The sequence below is a fragment of the Hylobates moloch genome, unplaced genomic scaffold (assembly GCF_009828535.3).
Source record: "Hylobates moloch isolate HMO894 unplaced genomic scaffold, HMol_V3 SCAFFOLD_13, whole genome shotgun sequence".
In the NCBI taxonomy this organism is placed as follows: Eukaryota; Metazoa; Chordata; class Mammalia; order Primates; family Hylobatidae; genus Hylobates; species Hylobates moloch.
The window spans coordinates 41,500,926-41,522,945 of record NW_026652288.1 but is presented as its reverse complement, the minus strand read 5'-3'; the positions used below and the strand labels follow the sequence as shown (position 1 = coordinate 41,522,945).

Here is a 22,020-nt window from a genome sequence, read left to right as displayed (position 1 = left end):
TCCTTTGTAACCTAAATACATTTTTAAAAGCTTATCATCAAATTATGCAGTCATTTGCAATTTGAGGTAAAACAACTCCTTCATTTTCATGGCCCTCTCCCCTATTCAATATGACATCAACTGCATATTAGTTTTACCTTGTATGCATTTCTCAATAGTAAAACCATTAGTCAGCATCTGAATGTACATTGATACAGTGGGTGTTTTGTAGTAATTATAAGGTAATTACTTCCTATCCTTAAAGAATTGTCATTTCCACAAACAAAATAGGATAAACAACAATACAGTGTACATAAAACAATTGCCATCTCCCTAAGACACCAGAATAGCCTGTTAATCAAGGAAAGCTAAATTTATTAAATCTACTACAGTAAGGGAGGCCACACTTTGACAGAAGCTTGGCAGTCTCAGAAGGAGAAGGTTGGGGGTGATATTTATAGGATTTGGGGAGTCTGAGCAAAAATGGTTTAAAACAGGTCTCTTGAAGCAGGGAACTGTTTGGGGGATTGGGTAAAGTGTTTGACCTAATAGTTTAGGGTCGGTGCTAGCGTGACCAACTTTTACTGATTTCCTAGGACTTTCCCAATTTTAGCACTAAAAATCCTCCAACTGGAGAATCCTTACAGTCCTGGGCAAACTGGGACCATTGGTCACCCTAATTAGTGGACACAGCGTCGCAAGACTGCTGGCTAATTTGAACAGTAGTACCGGATGCAACTGACAAAACATCGAAATATTGTAGCCCATCTTCCCAAGGCTGGACACAAAGGTTATTGAAGCATTCACGTTTACAGCCTCTATTTGACAAAATTCTGCATGCCTATGTGCGTTCAACTCACATCATAATAATAAAACTTAATTTTAAAAACATTTTATTGCAGTAAATTATATAAAACATGAATTCGACATTTTAACTATTTCTATGCATGCAAGTGAGTGGTATTAATTACATTCACAATGTTAAGCGACCATCATCACTTAATTTTTTTAAAGGACGTTTATATTCACTCATCTATCAATGTAGCAGGCACTGTCCTAGGCGCTAGGGATTCCATGTAGAGCAAAAAACGTCACGGTCCATGCCTTCACATGGCCCTCAAGGACCACGGCGGATGTTCTTTTCCCCCCGAGTCTTTATGTACTTGGGAAAAGTGGCCAGAGTTGAAAGGTGCAATGAGTACACGGCAGAGGTCAGAGAGGTTCCCACCCAGCCCGGCGTCTGGAAGCAGCGTGGGGCAGGGGCCGCTCCAGTACCCCCTGTTCTACTGTCGGAGGTGGGCAGGCCCTCGGCCGGGTGGATGAGCCGCGACCGGAGGGGGCGGGGCCTGGGCGGGAGGCGGGCGGTAGGCGTGCCCGGGGCGGGGCTGTACCGGGCGCTGGGCGGAGGAGCCTTGGATGGGGACTGCCTGGAAAACTGGCTGGGCCTGCTCCGGACGCCGCCGGGGCCGCGCATTCTCTTTCCCCCCGCTCCATGGCGGTGGATGCCTGACTGGAAGCCCGAGTGGGATGCGGCTTACGCGGAAGCGGCTCTGCTCGTTTCTTATCGCCCTGTACTGCCTATTCTCGCTCTACGCTGCCTACCACGTCTTCTTCGGGCGCCGCCGCCAGGCGCCGGCCGGGTCCTCGCGGGGCCTCAGGAAGGGGGCGGCCGCCGCGCGGGAGAGACGCGGCCGAGGTAGGACTGGGTCTGCGGCTTCCTTCCGGCTCTGCGCTCTTGGCTGGGGGCTGCAGGGCGGCTGGGACCGAGTCACCGCACCCGGCACTCAAGTTCGGGATTACCCGCGGAGCCTAAGAAGCGCTTTGCCCCCTGCAGCCACTCGAGCCAGCCCTTGGCTCGGAATTGGAGAATGGTCCTCATTCTTATCCAGATCTCACACGCCATCCCCGCTCCCCATCCCAGGGGGTGACAGGCGCGTCCGCCTTTCAAACACGTTAAAATCCAAGACGTCGTCTCAAATGCCAGAGATTTGCGGGAATGCTCCTGGAAGGCCTCAAAATCGCCGCACGGTTTAAGACATCCGTTTCCATGTTGAAACAAAGCCCTCTCTAATCCTGCAATGACCGTAAGGCAGGCTTTACCTCCAAATTCTGGTCCCCTGTCCTGTGTTTTAACTTGTGTTAACATCAGACTCGGCTTTCTCTTTCCCTTTATTCAGAATTTTGCACGATAGTATCTAAGACTGGTGAACACTACACTCTGAAGTCAGTTTTTTGTGTATAGGTTACCTGTATACAATGGATAAAAATAATTGCAAAAGTTAAGCCTGTAACTTGATACATATTATCCTGTTATTTTTAAAGGTTTTGTGTTGGGGAAGAGAATTTTCCTGTCTCAAGTTAGCATTTTATTTCTAAGACCTTTCAGAGTAAAAAAAGTTCAGTAAAAAAATTGCTGATTTTCTTTTTTGTTTTCATTGTGTATTACCAGTTTAAATTCAGTTGCTCTATCTCTCAAAAATTAAAGTTAGGATGAAATTAGAACTAACACTTAATTTAAATGATTTGAATTTACCTACAACTGCAATAATAACTTACTGGTAAACACTCTTTTTTAAAACAGAACAGTCCACTTTGGAAAGTGAAGAATGGAATCCTTGGGAAGGAGATGAAAAAAATGAGCAACAACACAGATTTAAAACTAGCCTTCAAATATTAAATAAATCCACGAAAGGAAAAACAGACCTCAGTGTACAAATCTGGGGCAAAGCTGCCATTGGTAAGTTAATATGTAGAAGGAAGACATGTAAAAAGCATTGTAAAATGTACTTTATTGATATGAAATTCATTTTAATATAATTTATTTCATAATTTGTTAATTAAGGCATCATGATATATTTTTTCACTTTTTGTCAATAATTCCTTTCTCCTTCCAATTAGACAACATCTGTTCGTAAATGTACACACATACATATTCCACTATTGGTCTTTAGCAGAGCACAGCTCCATTTATTGATACATTGAGTAGGCTGTATAGTGTCATTAGATTGCAGTGCATATGTCAACTGAATTTTCATGAATCTGTGTATTTTTTGGACACTTGATACACAAGTATAATATGTGGCCCCTGCCCTTGATGGCCAAACACATTTGGGAAACACTGAAGAGTACAAAGTTAAACAAGGTCCTTCACTGCAGGCCTTTCTCAAGAGCCTTTAATATGACAATGTTCATTGTATCAGCGAAGGAATATATTACAGTATGTAGTTGATTAAACTTGATTGACCACAGAAGCATTTTTGCTGTGAATATCATGAGAGTGTAATGTTCTAAGGTATATATTATGCTCAATTACAGAATGGGGCCCTGAGGATTTAAAGAGTCACAAAGAATTTAGTGACTTAGAAAGCGCTTTATTTGGCCTTTGAACTTGAGTTGGGTTTATGTACAATAAGGCTTTCTATGGATAGAAAGTACCAGATGAGAGGAAAATGTACAGAGCATAGTGCTCTGCTCATGGTATTTCATAAATTCGTTCATACTTACATACAAGTATACATCCTGGAAGATTACTACCTACCTCCAAATTTCAAGTACCTGAAACCAGGCCTTCAATCATCAAGTTCTAGCCATTATTTTTTAAATAAAGTCTCTAATATTGACTTCTTCTTTTAAATCTCAGGTTTTCATTTCCCGACTTCTCTCTTTTCAATCTGATAAGCGCAAAGTGGCCAAGTGAATTTCATCAAATGCTACCTTTTTTTTTTTTTTAACACCTCTGCTGGCAGGAAAAATGCTACTTTCATCAGCCTATTCTCTAGGCACAGTTATAAAATACCATTATAGACATTCCCATTCAAAAGGGGAGAAAAATTGAAGTAAAAAAGTGTCACTGGTCCAAGCAATTTTGAAATCTAAATTTCATCTAAATGGCCAGCTCCATTAGATGATATTGCAGGCCTAGGAATAATCTATGGCTTGTACAGCTTTGCCCTCTGGCATTTCAGCCACACTCTTGAAGTCATCTTTTCCTTTTTCATAAAAAGTAGCACAAGTTTGCAGCTTAGTAATTTTATCAGCCTGTTGACAGCTGGTAAAATTTTCAGAGCCCATCAGCCTTCTTTCGTTGTGACCTCTTGCTGTCTTTTTTAGTCCAAGTTGCCAGTGTTTCTGCTCATATAACATTCTGAAGAACCTTGTGGGCCTCCTATGTATTTCACAGGATTCACTCCATTAGATGGGAAGCTCCTCTGCAGATATTTTCTGAGTAGTCCCGTCTCCATTTCTGGCTTCTGCTGAGATGGCTGAGGAGACCTGTAAGTCACATGTATAATCTCTTCAAAGAGCCCTTTGTGTGAATGAATATTCAGATCTTCTGATCCTTCTGAGGCACTAGCAAAAGGTTGTGCAGCCACATCCTTGGTCTTGTTTCTGGAACACCCTTTTCAGACAGTAAATATAATTTTTCACATCTTTTGCAATCTTGATGTTTCGAGAATTTCCCAAATCATCAAATTCTGGTTCCCTTTTGCTTAACAGTTTTTCCTTCTATCTCTTTCTTCTTATATTTCACTAATCACCAAGAAGAAACCAGTCCACACTTTTCACTTTGCTTGGAACCCTCCAGCTAATTTATTAAAGTTGATCACAAGTTCTGCTTTCCATGTAACTGCAGGATACAATCCAACTAAGCTTTTTACTGTTGTATAACAAGGATCCTCATCCTTCCAGTTTCTAATAACACATTCCTGATTTTCTTCTGAGCCCTCACCAGCAATTTCTTTAATATGCATATTCTAGGCGTGGTGTCTCACGCCCGTAATCCCAGCACTTTGGGAGGCTGAGGCCGGTGGATCACTTGAGGCCAGGAGTTCAAGACCAGCCTGGCCATCATGGTGAAACCCCGTCTCTACCAAAAATACAAAAATTAGCCAGACATTGTGGCACGTGCCTGTAATCCCAGCTACTCAGGAGGCTGAGGCAGGAGAATTGCTTGAACCCGGGAGGTGGCGGTTGCAGTGAGCCGAGATCATGCCACCTTACTCCAGCCTGGGCGACAGAGTGAGACTCTGTCTCAAAAAAAACAAAAACAAAAAAAAGATTGCATATTCTTACCAACAATCTGCTTGTGATCATTTAGATATCCTCTAAGACAATACAGGTTTTCTCTACTCTGCCTCACTTTCTTGAGTCTTCACTAGCTGAGTCATTAACATCCATATTTCTATCTGCAGGTTATTCAAGGCAGTCTAATCTAGGCTTTTTAAAATCATGTCCTCACAGTTCTCTCAGCCTTTCCCCATTACCCAATTTCAGAGCCACATCCACATTTTTAAGTATTTGTTACAGTAGCACCTCATTTCCAGGTGCCATAATCTTTACTGTAGAATCCATAGCATCCTATTGCAGCCATAACAAATTACCACAAATGTAGTATCCTACCTTTCTGAAGGCAGAACTCTAAAATGTGTGGGGGCTGTGTTACTTTTGGAGGCTCTAGAGGAGAACCTGTTTCCTTACTGTTTAGAGTTTCTAGGGGCTACCCGTATTCCTTCATTTATGGCCCCACATCACTCTGACCTCGCTTCTATCTTTGTATATCCCTTGCCTCACTCTGACACTCCCGCCTCCCTTGTGTGAGGACTCCTGAGATTACATAGGGCCCACCTAGATAATCTATAATAATCTCTTCACCTCAGCATCCTTAACTTAATCATATTTTTAAAGTGTCTTTTGCCATGTAAGATAACATATTCATAGATTCTAAAGATAAGAATATGGACATCTTTGCTGGTGGGGCAGGAGGACATTATTCAACCCATCACATTTGGAAAGCTTTATCTAGTTGGCCACGTTTTAAACATGGTGGCTTGGGTTTCCTTTAGTACCAGGGTACAATGAGAATGGAACAAAAACCTCTTTGAGTGTAACCAAAACAGGGTGCTCAGAGGTGGTGTATGGTCTCCATAGCGCCTCATTGAGTAACACTGCTCTCTTCTACTCTCAGAGCTTTCATTCAGGTGAAATCATGATAAAACATCAGGGGCTGCCATAAGGAGAAAAGATGCAGTGGCATTTGTCTGTGAAGGAGATCATGCATTCAGGGATATGTGTTCAAGTGAGGAGGAGGTAATACCCCCTTGACATATTGAATGTATTAATATATGTAAATACATGAGCTCCTCTGGCTCCATTTGGCACAAAATGGCAACTCTCCCAATCTGTTATAAAAACAGTTCTAACCACATAGTATAGTTTACTTTGTAATATAATACATTTCATTTCAGAATAAGGCAGGTGGTAAAGATCCATATAAATTAGGGGTTTCTCAAACCTAGAGTAGCAGAGGTCTTTAATATTAACTCACATTTTGCCACATTTTACACACTGACAGCTTCTGAGCTCTGTCTCTCATTAGCTGCCATGTTGATGATTTGGAGCTGTTGCTTGATAGCACTGCCTGCCAACGGCCCAAAGGGGAGGCATTCTGGTTTTATAGACAAATGAGTAAAAGAACAGAACGTAAACTTGTCTCATGCACTAGAGTAGATGAGACAGTAAATTGTTTTGATTTTGGTTTTTTTGTTAATTACCAGGCTTGTATCTCTGGGAGCATATTTTTGAAGGCTTACTTGATCCCAGCGATGTGACTGCTCAGTGGAGAGAAGGAAAGTCAGTCATAGGAAGAACACAATACAGGTATTAGTGTATGAGTTGTGCAACATTAACCTTTGATGTTTTGCTCTACAATATTTTATGTAAATACTAAAAGAAAAATAGGAAAATATATTTATAAAAATATTTCTATTTCAACTTGTAAAGAATAGAGAAGTAAATCTCATGAATATGTATTCATAATTAAGCTTACTTGGACCTTATGAAATTGTATATTACAGAATACTCCTTTTTGGAATCATATGTCTGTTTTATTTTTACCTAATTATATAGAAAAGTTCATACTCCACATCTTACAGCATTTGAATGGTGACAGCCATTTAAAACATTCTGTATCTTGGAGGAATAACATGTAAACCTAAAAGTATTTTCATTTTTCTCTTTCATATAATAGTCATGTTCACTTTTTTAAATATTTAGGTGATATCAAAGCTCTTGCTGTCACTTTTTAGATTTTTGTTTATTAGAACAAATTTGATGAGTTCTATCAGGATTTATTTTTTATTTTAGATTTAATAAAACCAATGTATTGCTTAGACTTTTTTGGCCTTTTTATATAACTGTTTTCTATGACTGCATATTTTCTGAGTGTTTTTAAGTATATTAAGATTATTTTATTTAGGAAAACTATAATTTTATATGAAATGCTATTTTAGATTTTGCTTTCTTATTGAAATTAAAAATAACATTATTTTTAAATGCTTATTTGTATAACAGTTGTATTATTGGGGGAAAATGTGAACTAAAGATTCTGCTTTCTATTGGAATTTCATTCTTTTTTACAGAAATCAGGAAAGGAAAAGCTATAGTTAACCTCAATTTTGTTGTAATTTTTACTACAGCTTTAATTCTTCATTTACTTTATATACACTTGGAAAGCAGTTCTATTGCATGTATCTTTTCAAAGTTATACTTAAAAAGTAAACAGGTTTTTAAAATTATCATTGGTAATGATTATTTTTCCTTTCATCTTCATGCTTCTGTTGATCTAATCCCATTCAAGGCTTAAATAGACCTAAACTTACAATGGTTGGATTTGGGTGTTTGAAAGTAAATGTGTATTATGTGTATAAATCTATTATTTTGGTATTTGAAAAGTAAATGTGTGTTAGGGATATTAGTCTAATCTATCCATAATATATAAAATTTTCGGAAAAGTTACTAAAAATTCATAAAGTTAGCATCTTTAAGGTTAAAATTATACATTGTTACTATAATAATAGTGAAAGATTCGAGCAAAGAACATTAACTCCCAAAAGAAAGCCAAATGTATCCCTTACTTCTGAAATATTTGTGGGAGATTTTACAGGCATACTTTAGAGATATTGCGTGTTCAGTTCCACACCACTGCAGTCAAGCAAATGTTGCAATAAAGCAAGTCATAGGAATTTTTTGATTATCCAGTACATATGATAGTTATGTTTACACTGTACTGTAGTCTATTAAGTGTGTAATAGTATTAATGCCTAAAAAAAAAATACGTACCTTAAGTGAAAAATACTTTATTGCTAAAAAATGCTGACAGTTACCTGAGCCATCAGCAAGTCATCTTGTTGCTGGTGAGGGTCCTGCCTCGATGTTGGTGTCTAATCAGGGTATTGATGACTCATCAGGGTGGTGGTTGCTGAAGGCTGGGGTGGCCGTGGCAATTTCTTAAAATAAGACAACAATGAAGGTTGCCACATCAGTTGACTCCTCCTTCACAAAAGTTTTCTCTGTAGCACATGATGCTATTTGGTGGCATTTTTACCCATAGAACTTCTTTCAAAATTGGAGTCAATCCTAGGCCAGAGGCAGTGGCTCATGCCTGTAATCCCAGTACTTTGGGAGGCTGAGGTGGGTGGATCACTTGAGGTCAGAAGTTCGAGACCAGCCTGGCTATCATCGTGAAACCCTGTCTCTATTAAAAATACAAAAATTGGCTGTGAGTGGCAGCACACACCTGTAATCCCAGCTACTTGGGAGGCTGAGGCAAAAGAATCCTTGAACCTGGGAGTCAGAGGATGCAGTGAGGTAAGGTCATGCCACTGCCCTCCAACCCCGGGTGACAGAATGAGTCTCAAAGAAAAAAAAAAACCTGGAGCCAATCCTCTCAAACCCTACTGCTGCTTTATCAACTACATTTTTGGAATATTCTGAATCCTTTATTGTCACTTCACCAATGTTAACAACATTGTGTCTTCACCAGAAGTAGATTCCATCTCAGGAAACCACTTTCTTTGCTCATTCATAAAAAGCAACTCCTCATCTGTTGAAGTTTTATCATGAGATTGAAGCAATTCAGTCACAATCTTCAGGTTCCACTTCTAATTCTACTTTTCTTGCCATTTCTACCACATCTGCAGTGACTTCCTCCACTTAAATCTCGAACCCCTCAAAGTCATCCATGAGGGTTTAAATCAGCTTCTTCCAAATTCCTTTTAATGTTGATGTTTTGACCTCATCCCATGAATCATGAATGTTCATGGTATCTAGAATAATGAATCATCTCCAGAAGGTTTTCATTGACTTTGCCCAGATCCATCAGAGGAACCACTGTCTGTGGCAGCTATAGCCTTATGAAAAGTATTTCTTTTGTTGTTATTGTTGTTGTTTTTTGTTTTTTGTGTTTTTTTTGAGACAGAGTCTCGCTCTGTCACCCAGGCTGGAGGGCACTAGCGTAATTTCGGCTTCCTGCAACTTGCACCTCCCGGGTTCAAGTGATTGTCGTGCTTCAGCATCCCAAGTAGCTGGGACTATGGGCACACACCACCACACCCAGCTAATTTTTGTATTTTTAGTAGAGATGGGGTTTCACCATGTTGGCCAGGCTGGTCTCGGACTCCTGTCCCCAAGTGATCCACCCGCTTCAGCCTCCCAAAGTGCTAGGATTACAGGCGTGAGCCATCGTGTCTGGCCAAAAAGTATTTCTTAAATAAGACTTGGAAGTCAAAATTACTCCTTGATCCATGGGCTGCAGAATAGATATTTTGTTAGCAGGTATGAGGACATGAATCTCCCGTACATCTCCATCAGATCTCTTGGGTGACCAGGTGCATTGTCAATGAGCAGTAATATTTTGAAAGGAATCCTTTTTTCTGAGCAGTACTTCTCAATAGTAAGCTTAAAATATTCAGTAAACCCTGCTGTGAACAGATGTTGCTGTCATCTAGGCATTGTTCCATTTATAGGGCACAGGCAGAGTAGATTTAGGATAGTTCTTAAAGGTCCTAGGATTTTCAGAATGATAAATGAGCATTGGCTTCAACTTAAAGTCACCCAGCTACATTTAGCCCCGAATAAGAGAATCAGCCTGTCCTTTGAAGCTTTGAAGCCAGGCATTGACTTCTCTCTAGCTATGAAAGTCCTAGATGTCATCTTCTGCTGATATAAAACTGTTTCATCTGCATTGAAAATCTGTTGTCTAGTGTAGCCACCTTCATCAGTGATCTTAGCTAGATCTTCTGGATAACTTGCTGCAGCTTCTACATTAGCACTTGCTGCTTCACTTTGCATTTTTATGTTACGGAGATGGCTTCTTTCCTTAAACCTCATGAATCAACCTCTGATAACATCAGACTTTTCTCCTGCAGCTTCCTCACCTTTATCAACCTTCACAGAATTGAAAAGAGAGGAGGCCTTGCTCTGGATTAGGCTTTGGCTTAAGGGAATGTTGTGGCTGGTTTGATCCTCTATCCAGACTATTAAACCTTTCTCCACATGAGCAATAAGACTGTTTCACCTTCACATCATTCATGTTGTTCACTGGAGTAGCACTTTTCATTTCCTTCAAGAGCTTTTCCTTTGCATTCCCACTTTGACGTTTGGCATAAGAGGCCTAGCTTTTAGCTTGCCTCAGCTTTTGACATGCCTTCCTCACTAAGGTTAATTATTTCTAGCTTTCGGTTGCAAGCTTCTCCAACCCACCTTATTTTATTGTTGTTGTTGTCCTGTTTTATTTTGTCTTAGGCTTTTAGCAGCCTGAAGCCATGGCTTTTAGTAGCTTGAAGCCATGGCTTTTAGTTTCTGTCTTTAGTAATAAGCAGAAAAGAGGGATAAGGAAGGGGCTTTACTGGCCCAACCAGAAACAGAAACTAAGAATCCATGCCTATATTCTCTCCCTTGGACACTCCTGAAAGTGAGAGACTTGTGACTCTTCCTTTCACCTAGAGGGCATTCATTATAGGGTTATTAATTATAGGGAACACTTAGAGGGCATTATAGGGTTATTAATTGGCCTAATAGCGTTGTGTCTCAGGGAATAGGGAGGCCCAAGGAGATGGGGAGAAATGGGGGAATACTGGTTGGTGGAGCAGTTAGACCACACACACAGCATTTATCTATTAAGTTTGCCATCAGATCTTGTGAGACTTACTCACTATCATGAGAACAGTACAAGAAAGACCTGCCCCCATGATTCAATTGCTTCCCACTGGGCACCTCCCACAACATGTGGGAATTGTGGGAGCTACAATTCAAGATGAGATTTGGGTGGGGACACAGCCAAACCATATCACCATCTCATAGTGAGCACATGCTGTTGGAAAATGGTACCAATAGAATTGCTTGACTGGGGATCACCACAAACTTTCAATTTGTAAAAAACTCTTTATTTGCAAAGTACAATAAAGTGAAGCACAATAAAATAAGGTGTGCTGGTATTACGGCCAAACAGTAATACCGTTTCCTCTTAGGATTTAAGAGAACTATATTCAAGAAAGGTCACCATTGTATGAGATTTTTTTAAACAGCGTATTAAAGTGTTAGGTTCATGAAAAGTAGCGTACGTAATTTATCCAAAATTAATAAACTTTTATGCAATTGTAAGTCTTGAGTTGAATCAACTACATGGCACTAACTTAAGTGTTTCCACACATTCGCCATCCTTATTTGACCAAAAGTGAATCAGAAGTAATGGCTCACCTTGAAGATATTGGAAGAATTTCTAAGTACTGTTAAGATACTTGTTGAAAACAAGTGTAAATATATTTTGTTTAAATAAACAAATGAGCTTATATCATTTCATTGTAGCCTCGAGACAATTCTAAGACAGAAGTAGAAAGGATATCATCAGTGTTGCAGGGCTCATCAGGCTCAGGAATGCTGATTTTTGTCAACACATAGGCCCAATGAATGAATTCCAGCATACCAAATAAATGATATAGAATGGAAAGAGAGCTGTCAGTCAGGCCATGTGTTTGTACTGGTTTGACTGACACATTCTTTCCATACAGGCAGGCTACAAGTGATAACCAATTATTTGAGGGTTGATTACATGTGGAACCATAATATGGGATTTAATTATATGTAGTGCTTTTAACTCTGTTTCAGAAAGAAAGACAGAAATATGACTCCTTGTTCACCACTGAATCAGTAACATCATCCATAGGCTGTGCTCAGAATATGAATGCATGAATACATACACGGCAAACTGAATTTCTGGATGAGCCTGATGAAGCCCTGTCACCTCTGGGCAGTGTAGCATGTGACTCAGTTATTGAGAGCACAGACTCTGGAGCCAGACTATCTTAGTTCAAATTCTTTTATTTTTTTTGAGACAGAGTCTTGCTCTGTCACCCAGGCTGGAGTGCAGTGGCACAATCTCGGCTCACTGCAACCTCCACCTCCCGGGTTCAAGCAATTCTCCTGCCTCAGCCTCCCAAGTAGCTGGGATTATAGGCATCTGCCACCATGCCCAGCTAATTTTTATATTTTTAGTAGAAACGGGGTTTCACCATGTTGGCCAGGCTGGTCTCAAACTCCTGACCTCAAGTGATCCATCTGCCTCAGCCTCCCAAAGTGCTGGGATTATAGGCGTGAGCCACCATGCCCAGCCTCATAAATTATTTTCATACCATATAGAAAGCATAATGATAAGAATATGCATACTCTACCATGTTTATTGTTACGGAAATACAGAAGAAAGGCAATTAACTCAATCTGAGTTGCGTTAGGGATGTGGGGCCTATCAACAAATGTTTCCTAAAGGAGGTGATAGCTGAGCAGTCTTTAAAATGAGTAGAAGTTAGCAAGGCAGAAAAAAGATTATATTCCCAGCAGAGGTGACATCAGAGGTTCATAAGTGATAAACTTGGGTTTATGCATGGAATTGCAAAACAATATTCCTAGAGCATGAAGAAAAGGTAGGGTAGCTGAGATTGGGAGGATTGAGCAAGGGCCAGATCATGGTGGGCCTTGTATGTACCACATTAAGGCTCTTGGACTTTATTCTAGGGTAGTGAAAAGCAACTGAGGATGATTAAGCAGGATAGTGGTATTGTCATGTGTTTGTGTGTGTAGATTTCCCTAGCAGCCATGGGGGAAAGTGATTTGAAGGAGACAGGCAGACCAAGTAGGAGACTGGAAGTATCCAACAGAGATAAAACGAATGGATGAAATAGGGAAGTGGTAGTGGGTCAGAGCCAGGGACAAATTCGAGAAATATTTAGGAGCAAAATGGTCGGAATTTAGGGATTACTTAGATGGAAAGACGAGAGAGGGAAACAAATCTGACAAGTCCCTAGTTTCTAGTTTGCATGAGTAGGTAGCTAATGTGACACAAAAATAGAAAATACAGAAATAGGAGCAAATTTGTCCACTCTTCTCTAGCCCACCACCCAGCATCTACCTATCTCCTCTTTCTCAGCAGACAACCCTGTCTCCTCTTTCATCAGGAAAATTGAGGACATCATAATTATCTCTCTTAACTAGCTGCTCTAACATGTACCTACTCTCTATCTGGTCCCTCACCCATCCTTATCTCTTTCCAAGCTCTCAAACATTGAGTGATCTTTCCTGGCTCAAGGTTAAAGCCCACCACCTGTGCATCCCACTTGCTTCCAGGACCTTGTTCCATGCATTACTTTCTTGCTCTCCTTTATTCTCCACTTCATTCATTATTGCTTTATCACCTTCTCTTCAAAACTTTCAGAATCCTTGTCTATACTCACTGTAATCACTTCCTTACTTCTCAACCCATTGCAGTTTGACTAACAAACTTCCCAACACACATACGTACATACATACATACAACCCAAGTATCTGAATCTAATGAAATTTTTTTGGCCCTTAAAGTTTCATCTTTTAGATCTGTGGTTCCTTGACGGAGGCACTGTGGGACATCACAAAATATTTTAAATATTTATGGGAAACACTTGATATCTTTCAGGCCCCATGCAAACTGCAAGTTCAAAGTAGTACAGTTTCAACATTAGATCACCCTGTATTTATTTGAACAATGTCAGGACTTTGTGAAGCTGGGTTTTCCATGGTTGCCGTGATAAAATGCATGCACTGCACAAAAATCAGTGTGAAACAGGAAATGACACTGACAGTGTCCACTGATTCCAAGGTTTGAGAAGTTCTGTAGTGCTCAGCAGGTGCACACATGCTATTAAATATTTGTGATTAGTTAAGAATGAAATAGGAATATGATTTTTTTCTTTCAGTGTCTGTATTTTTTTAAGTCACTTTTAAGCTGTTAGGACATAGACACTTACTAGGTTGTTTAGACCTAATGACTTTAAAAATTGAACTGTTAAGTATTTCTTTTAGCTTGGGAGACACTGAAAAATTTACAGAAACACTAAAGGTGCTGAGAACCTCTGACCTACACCTTGGCTTCCCAGTATTGACCCCATGGCTTTCACCATTACCAAAACACAGGGAGCTGTGGACATCCAAGACCAAGACAGTATAAATGTGCCCTTGAATGAATCATACTTCATTTTGTTAATTTGTGTGGATCACTAAAATTAGAAAGATATTCCTTTCACATGAAAGTTACATTTGAGAATAGCTTCATGTATTTTATTTTAATACATTGACTAAAACCTACTTTCTTTTTCTTTTTCTTTTTCCTTTTCTTTTTTTTTTTTTTTTTTTGAGACAACGTTTCATTGTTACCCAGGCTGAAGTGCAGTGGTGTGATTTCAGCTCACTGCAGCCTTGACTTCCTGGGCTCAAGTGATCCTCCTGTCTCAGCCTCCTGAGTAGCTGGGACTACAGGCATGCACCACCATGCCCAGCTAATTTTTGTATTTTTTGTAGAGATGGGTTTTCACCATATTGTGTAGGCTGGTCTCAAACTCCCGGACTCAAGCGATCTCCCTACCTCAGTCAACTAAAGTGCTGGGATTACAGGCATGAGCCACCACACCCAGCTGTATGGCACTCTAAAATTGTTTGGGCACATGATATATATGGGCTTGATGTCAAATAACCAAATTTGAGTCTGATCTGTACCATTTCCTATCTAGTGTCAGCTAGCTTTATGCAAGTCATAGAACCTCTCTCAGGATTTCCTTTTTTTCCTTCATAAAATTTGCCTAACATGGGGAAGGAGGACTGGAAGACTTTCTCACGCTCTAAGAATTATAGCTGCTTATATTTCTAAAAGAGAAATGTGAAGTATTCATATGCTACCAATAATAAATATTTTAAACATACCATAATTATCATCATCATTGCTAGTTTTTCTAGCCCCTCAGATTCTGCATATTGTCTTAAATTACTAAGTAATCACTGAATCATTAGTCATTGCCAGTGCTAGATACTGTCCAAGGCAAACATAGTCCTCAAAACATAGTCCTGGTCCCTGTATGGTATATAATTTTAGAATAATGTCATATAAATCATATGGTACATGCACACATAGTAAAATATATTTTTAGGTTTTGTGTTTTAACTAATATATGTTTGGTATTTGTTAACCATGGTGTTATGGAAAAACTTAAGCTCTGAAGTGACACAGAGCTTGGTTGAGAACTCAGCATTGCCATTACAAGCTGACAGCTAAAGTGCAGTTTCACAAATGCCAATGAGAGAATAATGAACTCCTCAGAGTTGTTGTGGGGGTTAATGATGACCCATGCAAAGTGCTTATGTATCATGTATATAAAAGGCGTTGAACAAATGTTTTTATCCCCAGCAGTAAGAAGCAATGAAAGTAGGCTTTGGGTATATTTGTGCTGAAAATTAAGATTCTATCAGGATATAAAGAAATGGTTTAAGCAAGTTGTAAAGAATCCAGGATAAGAGTGACTAATTTTAAGATGAATTAAATGGTACTTGTTCTATTTAATACATACTAGTGAAAAGATTTCAATGGTACTGGTTGTTCTAGGCAGCACTTAATATGAAAAAAATGAGTTATGATACATGTCTGTTCCTTTAATGAAAACTTTTTAAAAATACAGTTAAAAAGAGAGTAGGCTGAGCACAGTGGCTCATACCTGTAATCCCAGCACTTTGGAAGGCCAAGGCAGGTGAATCACTTGAGGTCAGGAGTTCAAGACCAGCCTGGCCAACATGGCAAAACCCTGTCTTTACTAAAAATAAAAAAATTAGTTGGGCATGGTGGCACGCACCTGCAGTCCCAGCTACTCAGGAGCTGAGGCATAAGAATTGCTTGAACCCAGGAGGCAGAAGCTGCTGAGCTGAGATCATGCCACAGCACTCCAGCCTGGGCAACAGAGTGAGACTCTGTCTCAAAAAAAAAAAAAAAAAATGGTAATACAACAAATTCCCATTTACTCACCATTCAAAACTAACAAATTTCAGCTCTCTATCATATTTGCTTCAGATATTTAATTTTCCTGTTAAAATAATTAAATACTTTCAATAAGGGTAAAGCTCCCTTTCTACTGTTTTCTAGTCCCTTTCCTCTTCCTTCCTCCTCAGATACAATTGCTATCATGAATTTGATGTGGATCCTCCCATTCAAATTTTTATATTTATACTGATCCTAAATATATATGCGTAAATAATTTTTATGACTGTATTTTCAAGTTTATGTATATTTTGTGAGTGTCCTAATCCTTGCTTTTTTTAACATTATATTTTTGAGATATAACATTCATGGAATGTTTGTAATGCTATTCTTCATTTCTTAATTTGTCAGCACTTTCTCATCCATTGAATCAGATGAAGAGTGTAATAGCAGCTCACACCATAAAAGGGTTGAGAACTACTGACTTTAAATACCTTTCAGGTTTTACAGAGTTCCATGCTATTCAATTATATTTCTTTGTTTAAGAGTTTAAATTCTAGCCAGCATTTATTTTCAGTATGGTTAAAACAACAACAGAAAAAAAGGTCAGGCATGGTGGTTCATGCCTGTAATCCCAGTACTTTGGGAGACTGAGGTAGGTGGATTGCTTCAGCCAAGGAGTTCAAGACCAGCATTGGCAACATGGTGAAACCCCATCTCTACAAAAAAATACAAAAAATTGCCTGCGTGTAGTGGTGCACACCTGTAGTCCCAGCTACTCGGGAGGCTGAGGTGGGAGGATCACCTGAGCCAGGGAAGTGGAGGCTGCAGTGAGCCAAGATTGCACCATTGCACTCCAGCCTGGGCCACAAGAGTTGAGACCCTGCCTCAAAAAAAAAAAAAAAAAAAACTATCGCATTTTGTATTATCATATGCAAATTGATCTGCCTACAACCAAAGCTTACCATTAATCTACAGCTATGCCCCATCATTCAAACTTGTTCAAAAGAAATTGTATTATAGAAATTTTACTTCTAGATAGAATATGGATTAAGTCTCATTGTAGATTTTGTATAAAATGATGAATTTCTGATACCAAATACCTTTGTTCAGGCTTTGTTTGTCTCTTGTTTTTGTTGTGTTGTTTTTAACAGCTTCATCACTGGTCCAGCTGTAATACCAGGGTACTTCTCCGTTGATGTGAATAATGTGGTACTTATTTTAAATGGAAGAGAAAAAGCAAAGATCTTTTATGCCACCCAGTGGTTACTTTATGCACAAAATTTAGTGCAAATTCAAAAACTCCAGCATCTTGCTGTTGTTTTGCTCGGAAATGAACATTGTGATAATGAGTGGATAAACCCATTCCTCAAAAGAAATGGAGGCTTCGTGGAGCTGCTTTTCATAATATATGACAGCCCCTGGGTTAATGATGTGGATGTTTTTCAGTGGCCTTTAGGAGTAGCAACGTAAGTACAAAATATGATTAAACATTTTTAGGCCCTAACACCTGAATTTCTGAACCAGGAAGACTTATTCAAAATTGTAATAAATTTAGTTCTTCTGGGATTATTGAGGCCAGGTACAGTCTTTCTCAGAGATAAAAATAGGGTGTGGTCGCATCCTTCAATAACAATTATGATGTTTTTAAGAGTATTTTATTCTTTAACGAGGAGATGAGTTACTTTTTTTCTTTTAAAACCCCAAGGCATAGAATGGATTTTTCAAGCTTATTAGGAGTGCCATAAACAGATATTTGGCAGAGAAATGGCAGATAGATTTTTTTAAAAACAATGGTAGTATCTATATAAATTATAGTAAAAAAAGGCAATATTATTGTATCAGGAATATACTGTACCATTGTGTTTGAGACTGGCTGAATTTATACAAATCCCTTCTATAAAAGGAGGGATTAATTAAATGATAGCTAAGGTTTCTCAAGATACAGTCTTTTAGGCTGGGCGCAGTGGCTCACTGCCTGTAATCCCAGCACTTTGGGAGGCCAACGTAGGCAGATTGCTTGAGTCCAGGAGATCAAGAGCATCCTGGGCAACATGGCAAAACCCTATCTCTACAAAAAAGAAAATCAAAAATTATCTGGGCATGGTGACATGGACTCCTGTATGGCGCCTGTAGTTCTAGCTACTCATGAGGTTGAGGCGGGAGGATCACTTAAGCCCAGGAGATTGAGCTGAGATTGTACCACTGCACTCTAGCCTGGGCAACAGAGTGAGATGAGACTGTGCCTCAAAAAAAAAAAAAAAAAAAAAAAGATACAGTCTTTCTCCAGCTATAAAATGGAAAACATATATTTTTATCTTTCTGTTAATAGGATATTTTTAATTAAGAGCAAGCTGACTTTAAGATAAGTTGCCACTAGTATATAAACCTCCTGAGAGTAGGGATTTTTGTCTCTTTTGTTCACTGCTCTATCCACAGAGCCTAAAACAGCACCTGCACAGAGTAGGCATTCTGTATTTGTTGAGTGGATAAATTATGAAAAATCTCACTGACATGATTTTTGAATCATACATTCATTATTCATTATTCTGTCACTGGTTGCTGGATGTGGCCTTAGACTGCTGCCTAGTTAGCGACACAGATGTCACTGGTACATCTGTGCCAGTAATGAGATGTATTCCCAAGCCTACTCCTATAACACCCTAACTCAGTAGGTTTGGGGTAAGGCCAGACAAAAAGGTTTTTGTTAAGTAAAGCCAGGTTAAGACCCTCTTAAAAATCTATTTTTTGAGCAGAGCCTGCATTTGTAAAATGTTTTCATATAGTATAAAATGGAACCTCTTGGTAATCATGGTGTTGTTGCACTAGGTCAGTATATTTCTTATATAGGTCCGTGGTTCTCAACCAGCGGCAATTTTGCCTACCGGGAGGCATTTGGCAGTATCTGGAGACTTTTTTTTTTTTTTTTTGAGACAAAGTCTTGCTCTGTCACCCCAGCTGGAGTTCAGTGGCACGATCTCGGCTCTCTGCAACCTCTGCCTCCCAGGTTCTAGCCATTCTCCTGCCTCAGCCTCCCAAGTAGCTGGGATTACAGGTGGGCACCACCACTCCTGGCTAATTTTGTATTTTTTGTAGAGAGGGGGTTTCGCCATGTTGGCCAGGCTGGTCTCGAATTCCTGACCTCAAGTGATCTGCTTGCCTCGGACTCCCAAAGTGCTGGGATTACAGGCATGAGCCACTGTGCCTGGCCTGGAGACATTTTTGATTGTCACAACTGGAGGAAAGAGATTGTCACAGCTGGTATCTAGCAGATAGAGCCCAGGGATGCAGCTGAACACCTCACAATGTATAGGACAGCCTCCACAAGAAAAAATTAACCCAAAATGTCAGTAATGCTGAGGCTAAGAAACCCTGTTATATACTAACTGTTAGGTAAAATTTTGTTCTCGTGTGAAGGTTATATTTCAGGTACACAGTTTAATCCCTGGTATTTCCAAATGCTCATAAAAATAGGTAACTTTTCCTGTATGGCATACCATGGTTTTATCTGTCAGTTTGTTTTAATCTACTTGAAAAGCCCTTGGGATTAATTTTTCAGAGCCCTTTGCAATAGCAAAATATATAATCTTTCCTTTTTTTTTAATTGACAAATAGTAATTGTATATGATAATGGGGTACAAATGATGTTTTGAAATACATTTACAATGTAGAATGCTTAAATCAGACTAACAAATCCGTAATCTTATATACTTAACAATTTTTGTGGTAAAAACATAAAATCTGCTGTTTTAGCAATTTTGAAATATAAAGTGCATTATTATTTATTATAGTCTCCCTATTCTGTGTGATAGATCACTAAAGCTTATTCCTCCTGTCCAACTGAAACTTCATACCCTTTGATCACCATCTTCCTTTTCCCCATCCATCTCCCTCCCCTGGAGTATTCTGTAATCTTTTCATCACCTGGCTAAAATGTTGCCTAAATCATGATCATTATGAATACAGAAGAGTCTTTATACTTTGAAGGTTTTGAATGTAACATGCCTAACAGCTTCAGATGAGTAATGCAAGTTAAAGAATGTCAAAAACAAATAACTTTAGGCACAACATCTCTGTAACACTTTTGTAAGAGGTGTCAGTGTGAAATTCAGTTTTTTAAGTCAGTAGATTCAGGGAATTTTCCAAAGTATGCATGGAAAATTACAATTTGAGATTTAGAAATCACATTTTAAACCTCTTCTGTATACTTCTTGCTACCTAAGAGGTTGGGTTATGGGGAATTTTTGCCAGTTCTATATCATATATTAATTCATGTGTATTTATTTTTATAGATATAGGAATTTTCCTGTGGTGGAGGCAAGTTGGTCAATGCTGCATGATGAGAGGCCATATTTATGTAATTTCTTAGGAACGATTTATGAAAATTCATCCAGACAGGCACTAATGAACATTTTGAAAAAAGATGGGAACGATAAGCTTTGTTGGGTTTCAGCAAGAGAACAGTAAGTTCTATGCTTATTTAATTCATTCATTTTGTTCTCCAGTCTGAGAGTTGCTTTATGTAGAAACACAGGTTTCCAAAGAGGCATTGTTAACTCTATTTGTACCAATCTTTCCCCAGAAGATACATTAGTAATTAAAACTGTGAAGAGATTGGGTTGTACACATTTAGAATAGGGAGAACCACCTATGACTGTAGTCCATCTTGAAGAGGAACACTGGTAACTGTCATTTGCAAATTTCAGTTGTTAGGGTTTCCTCAATAATATTTGTTAGTCACATAGGAGATTATAAATGCTAATGAGATACTTAGGTTCATCACTGAGATGATGTGCAGTGGACCAATTCAGTGTTCCAAGACCAGTGTGCAGTACCCCTCACAAATTCAGAAATTCAGGAACCTGACACCATCTTCAGGACATGGACCTTGTATTCTTCTTCTGTGAATCCCCAGATCTAACATAGGACCTTGCACAAAGTAGGCCTAGGATAAATGGTGAGTGGATGAATGGTTGGATAGGGAGACTCAATAGGGTTAAATTTCTTCTTTTATGTAGTAACCAGGAAACAGGTGTTCATGGTGTGAAGGAAGTAAATTTGTAATCATTTATTTTGTTTTTAAATAGACAAATCAAGTTTTCAAATAAACAAAGCATAATGCAGAGTCATCAGGGAAGTAATGCCTTAAAAATGTCCGGTTAGGTCTGGAATTTTACTTTTTAAATTATAGCAGGTAGTCTTTATTGCAATGTAACCATATCATATTCGTTCAGTCAATGTTTACCAACCAATTGCTCTATGCCAGAAACTTTTTACCCACAGTAAATACAGCAGTGAACAAAACAAAGTCCATGCCCTCCTGGCACTTAAATGCTTGTTGGGGGAGACAAGCAAGTAAAATATATTGTGTGTCAGAAGATGATAAATGCCCTGTAAAAAAGTAGGCAGAAGAATGGCATAGAAAGAGCTTGGGTGTTGGTGGTGGAGCATTTGCTATTTTGGAATATCCAAGGAAGACATTCATTAGAAGGTTACATTTATGCACAGGCCTTAAGTGTGCATGGGTGAGTCTTGTGTATATTTGGGAGAAAACTATTCCAGACGGAGGGAAGAGCAAAGGCCCTGAGGCAGGAGTGTGCTATGTTACAAGAACAACAGGGCCAGTATGTCTGGAGTGGAATGAATGAGGACAGTGTAAAATAACAAAGGTTATTACGGGAATAATTCTTGTAATTCCTCTCATACCATTGAGCCAGAGGTTTGAGTAGATGTTTTCCTTGTTTCTCATTGTTGCTTCTAGACTATTCTCCCCTTTGCCTCCCTAATAATCCCAATTTTGAAACTCATGTCAGCAGACAAAACCATCCATCACCCTTACTCTCTGAAATCATGCACTTACCCTTGGGTTTATCCCCCTACTTCTTTGAAGAGTTTAGCTCCTGGTACTCTCTAGCTCTGTCTGACACTACTCTGTTCTC

The 22,020-nt window shown here is 39.1% G+C and overlaps 1 protein-coding gene across 1 annotated transcript in view; it reads left to right on the top strand.

Annotated features, from left to right (window-relative positions):
- Positions 1 to 1,389: 1,389 nt before the first annotated feature.
- Positions 1,390 to 22,020, top strand: part of RXYLT1 (ribitol xylosyltransferase 1) — a 23,314-nt gene continuing 2,683 nt past the window's right edge. Inside the window, exons 1-5 of the mRNA XM_032173167.2 lie at positions 1,390 to 1,675; positions 2,561 to 2,716; positions 6,534 to 6,636; positions 17,236 to 17,550; positions 20,374 to 20,544. Coding sequence (XP_032029058.1) covers positions 1,396 to 1,675; positions 2,561 to 2,716; positions 6,534 to 6,636; positions 17,236 to 17,550; positions 20,374 to 20,544 — 1,025 coding nt within the window. The 5' untranslated portion in view covers positions 1,390 to 1,395. The remainder of the gene's footprint in view (positions 1,676 to 2,560; positions 2,717 to 6,533; positions 6,637 to 17,235; positions 17,551 to 20,373; positions 20,545 to 22,020) is intronic.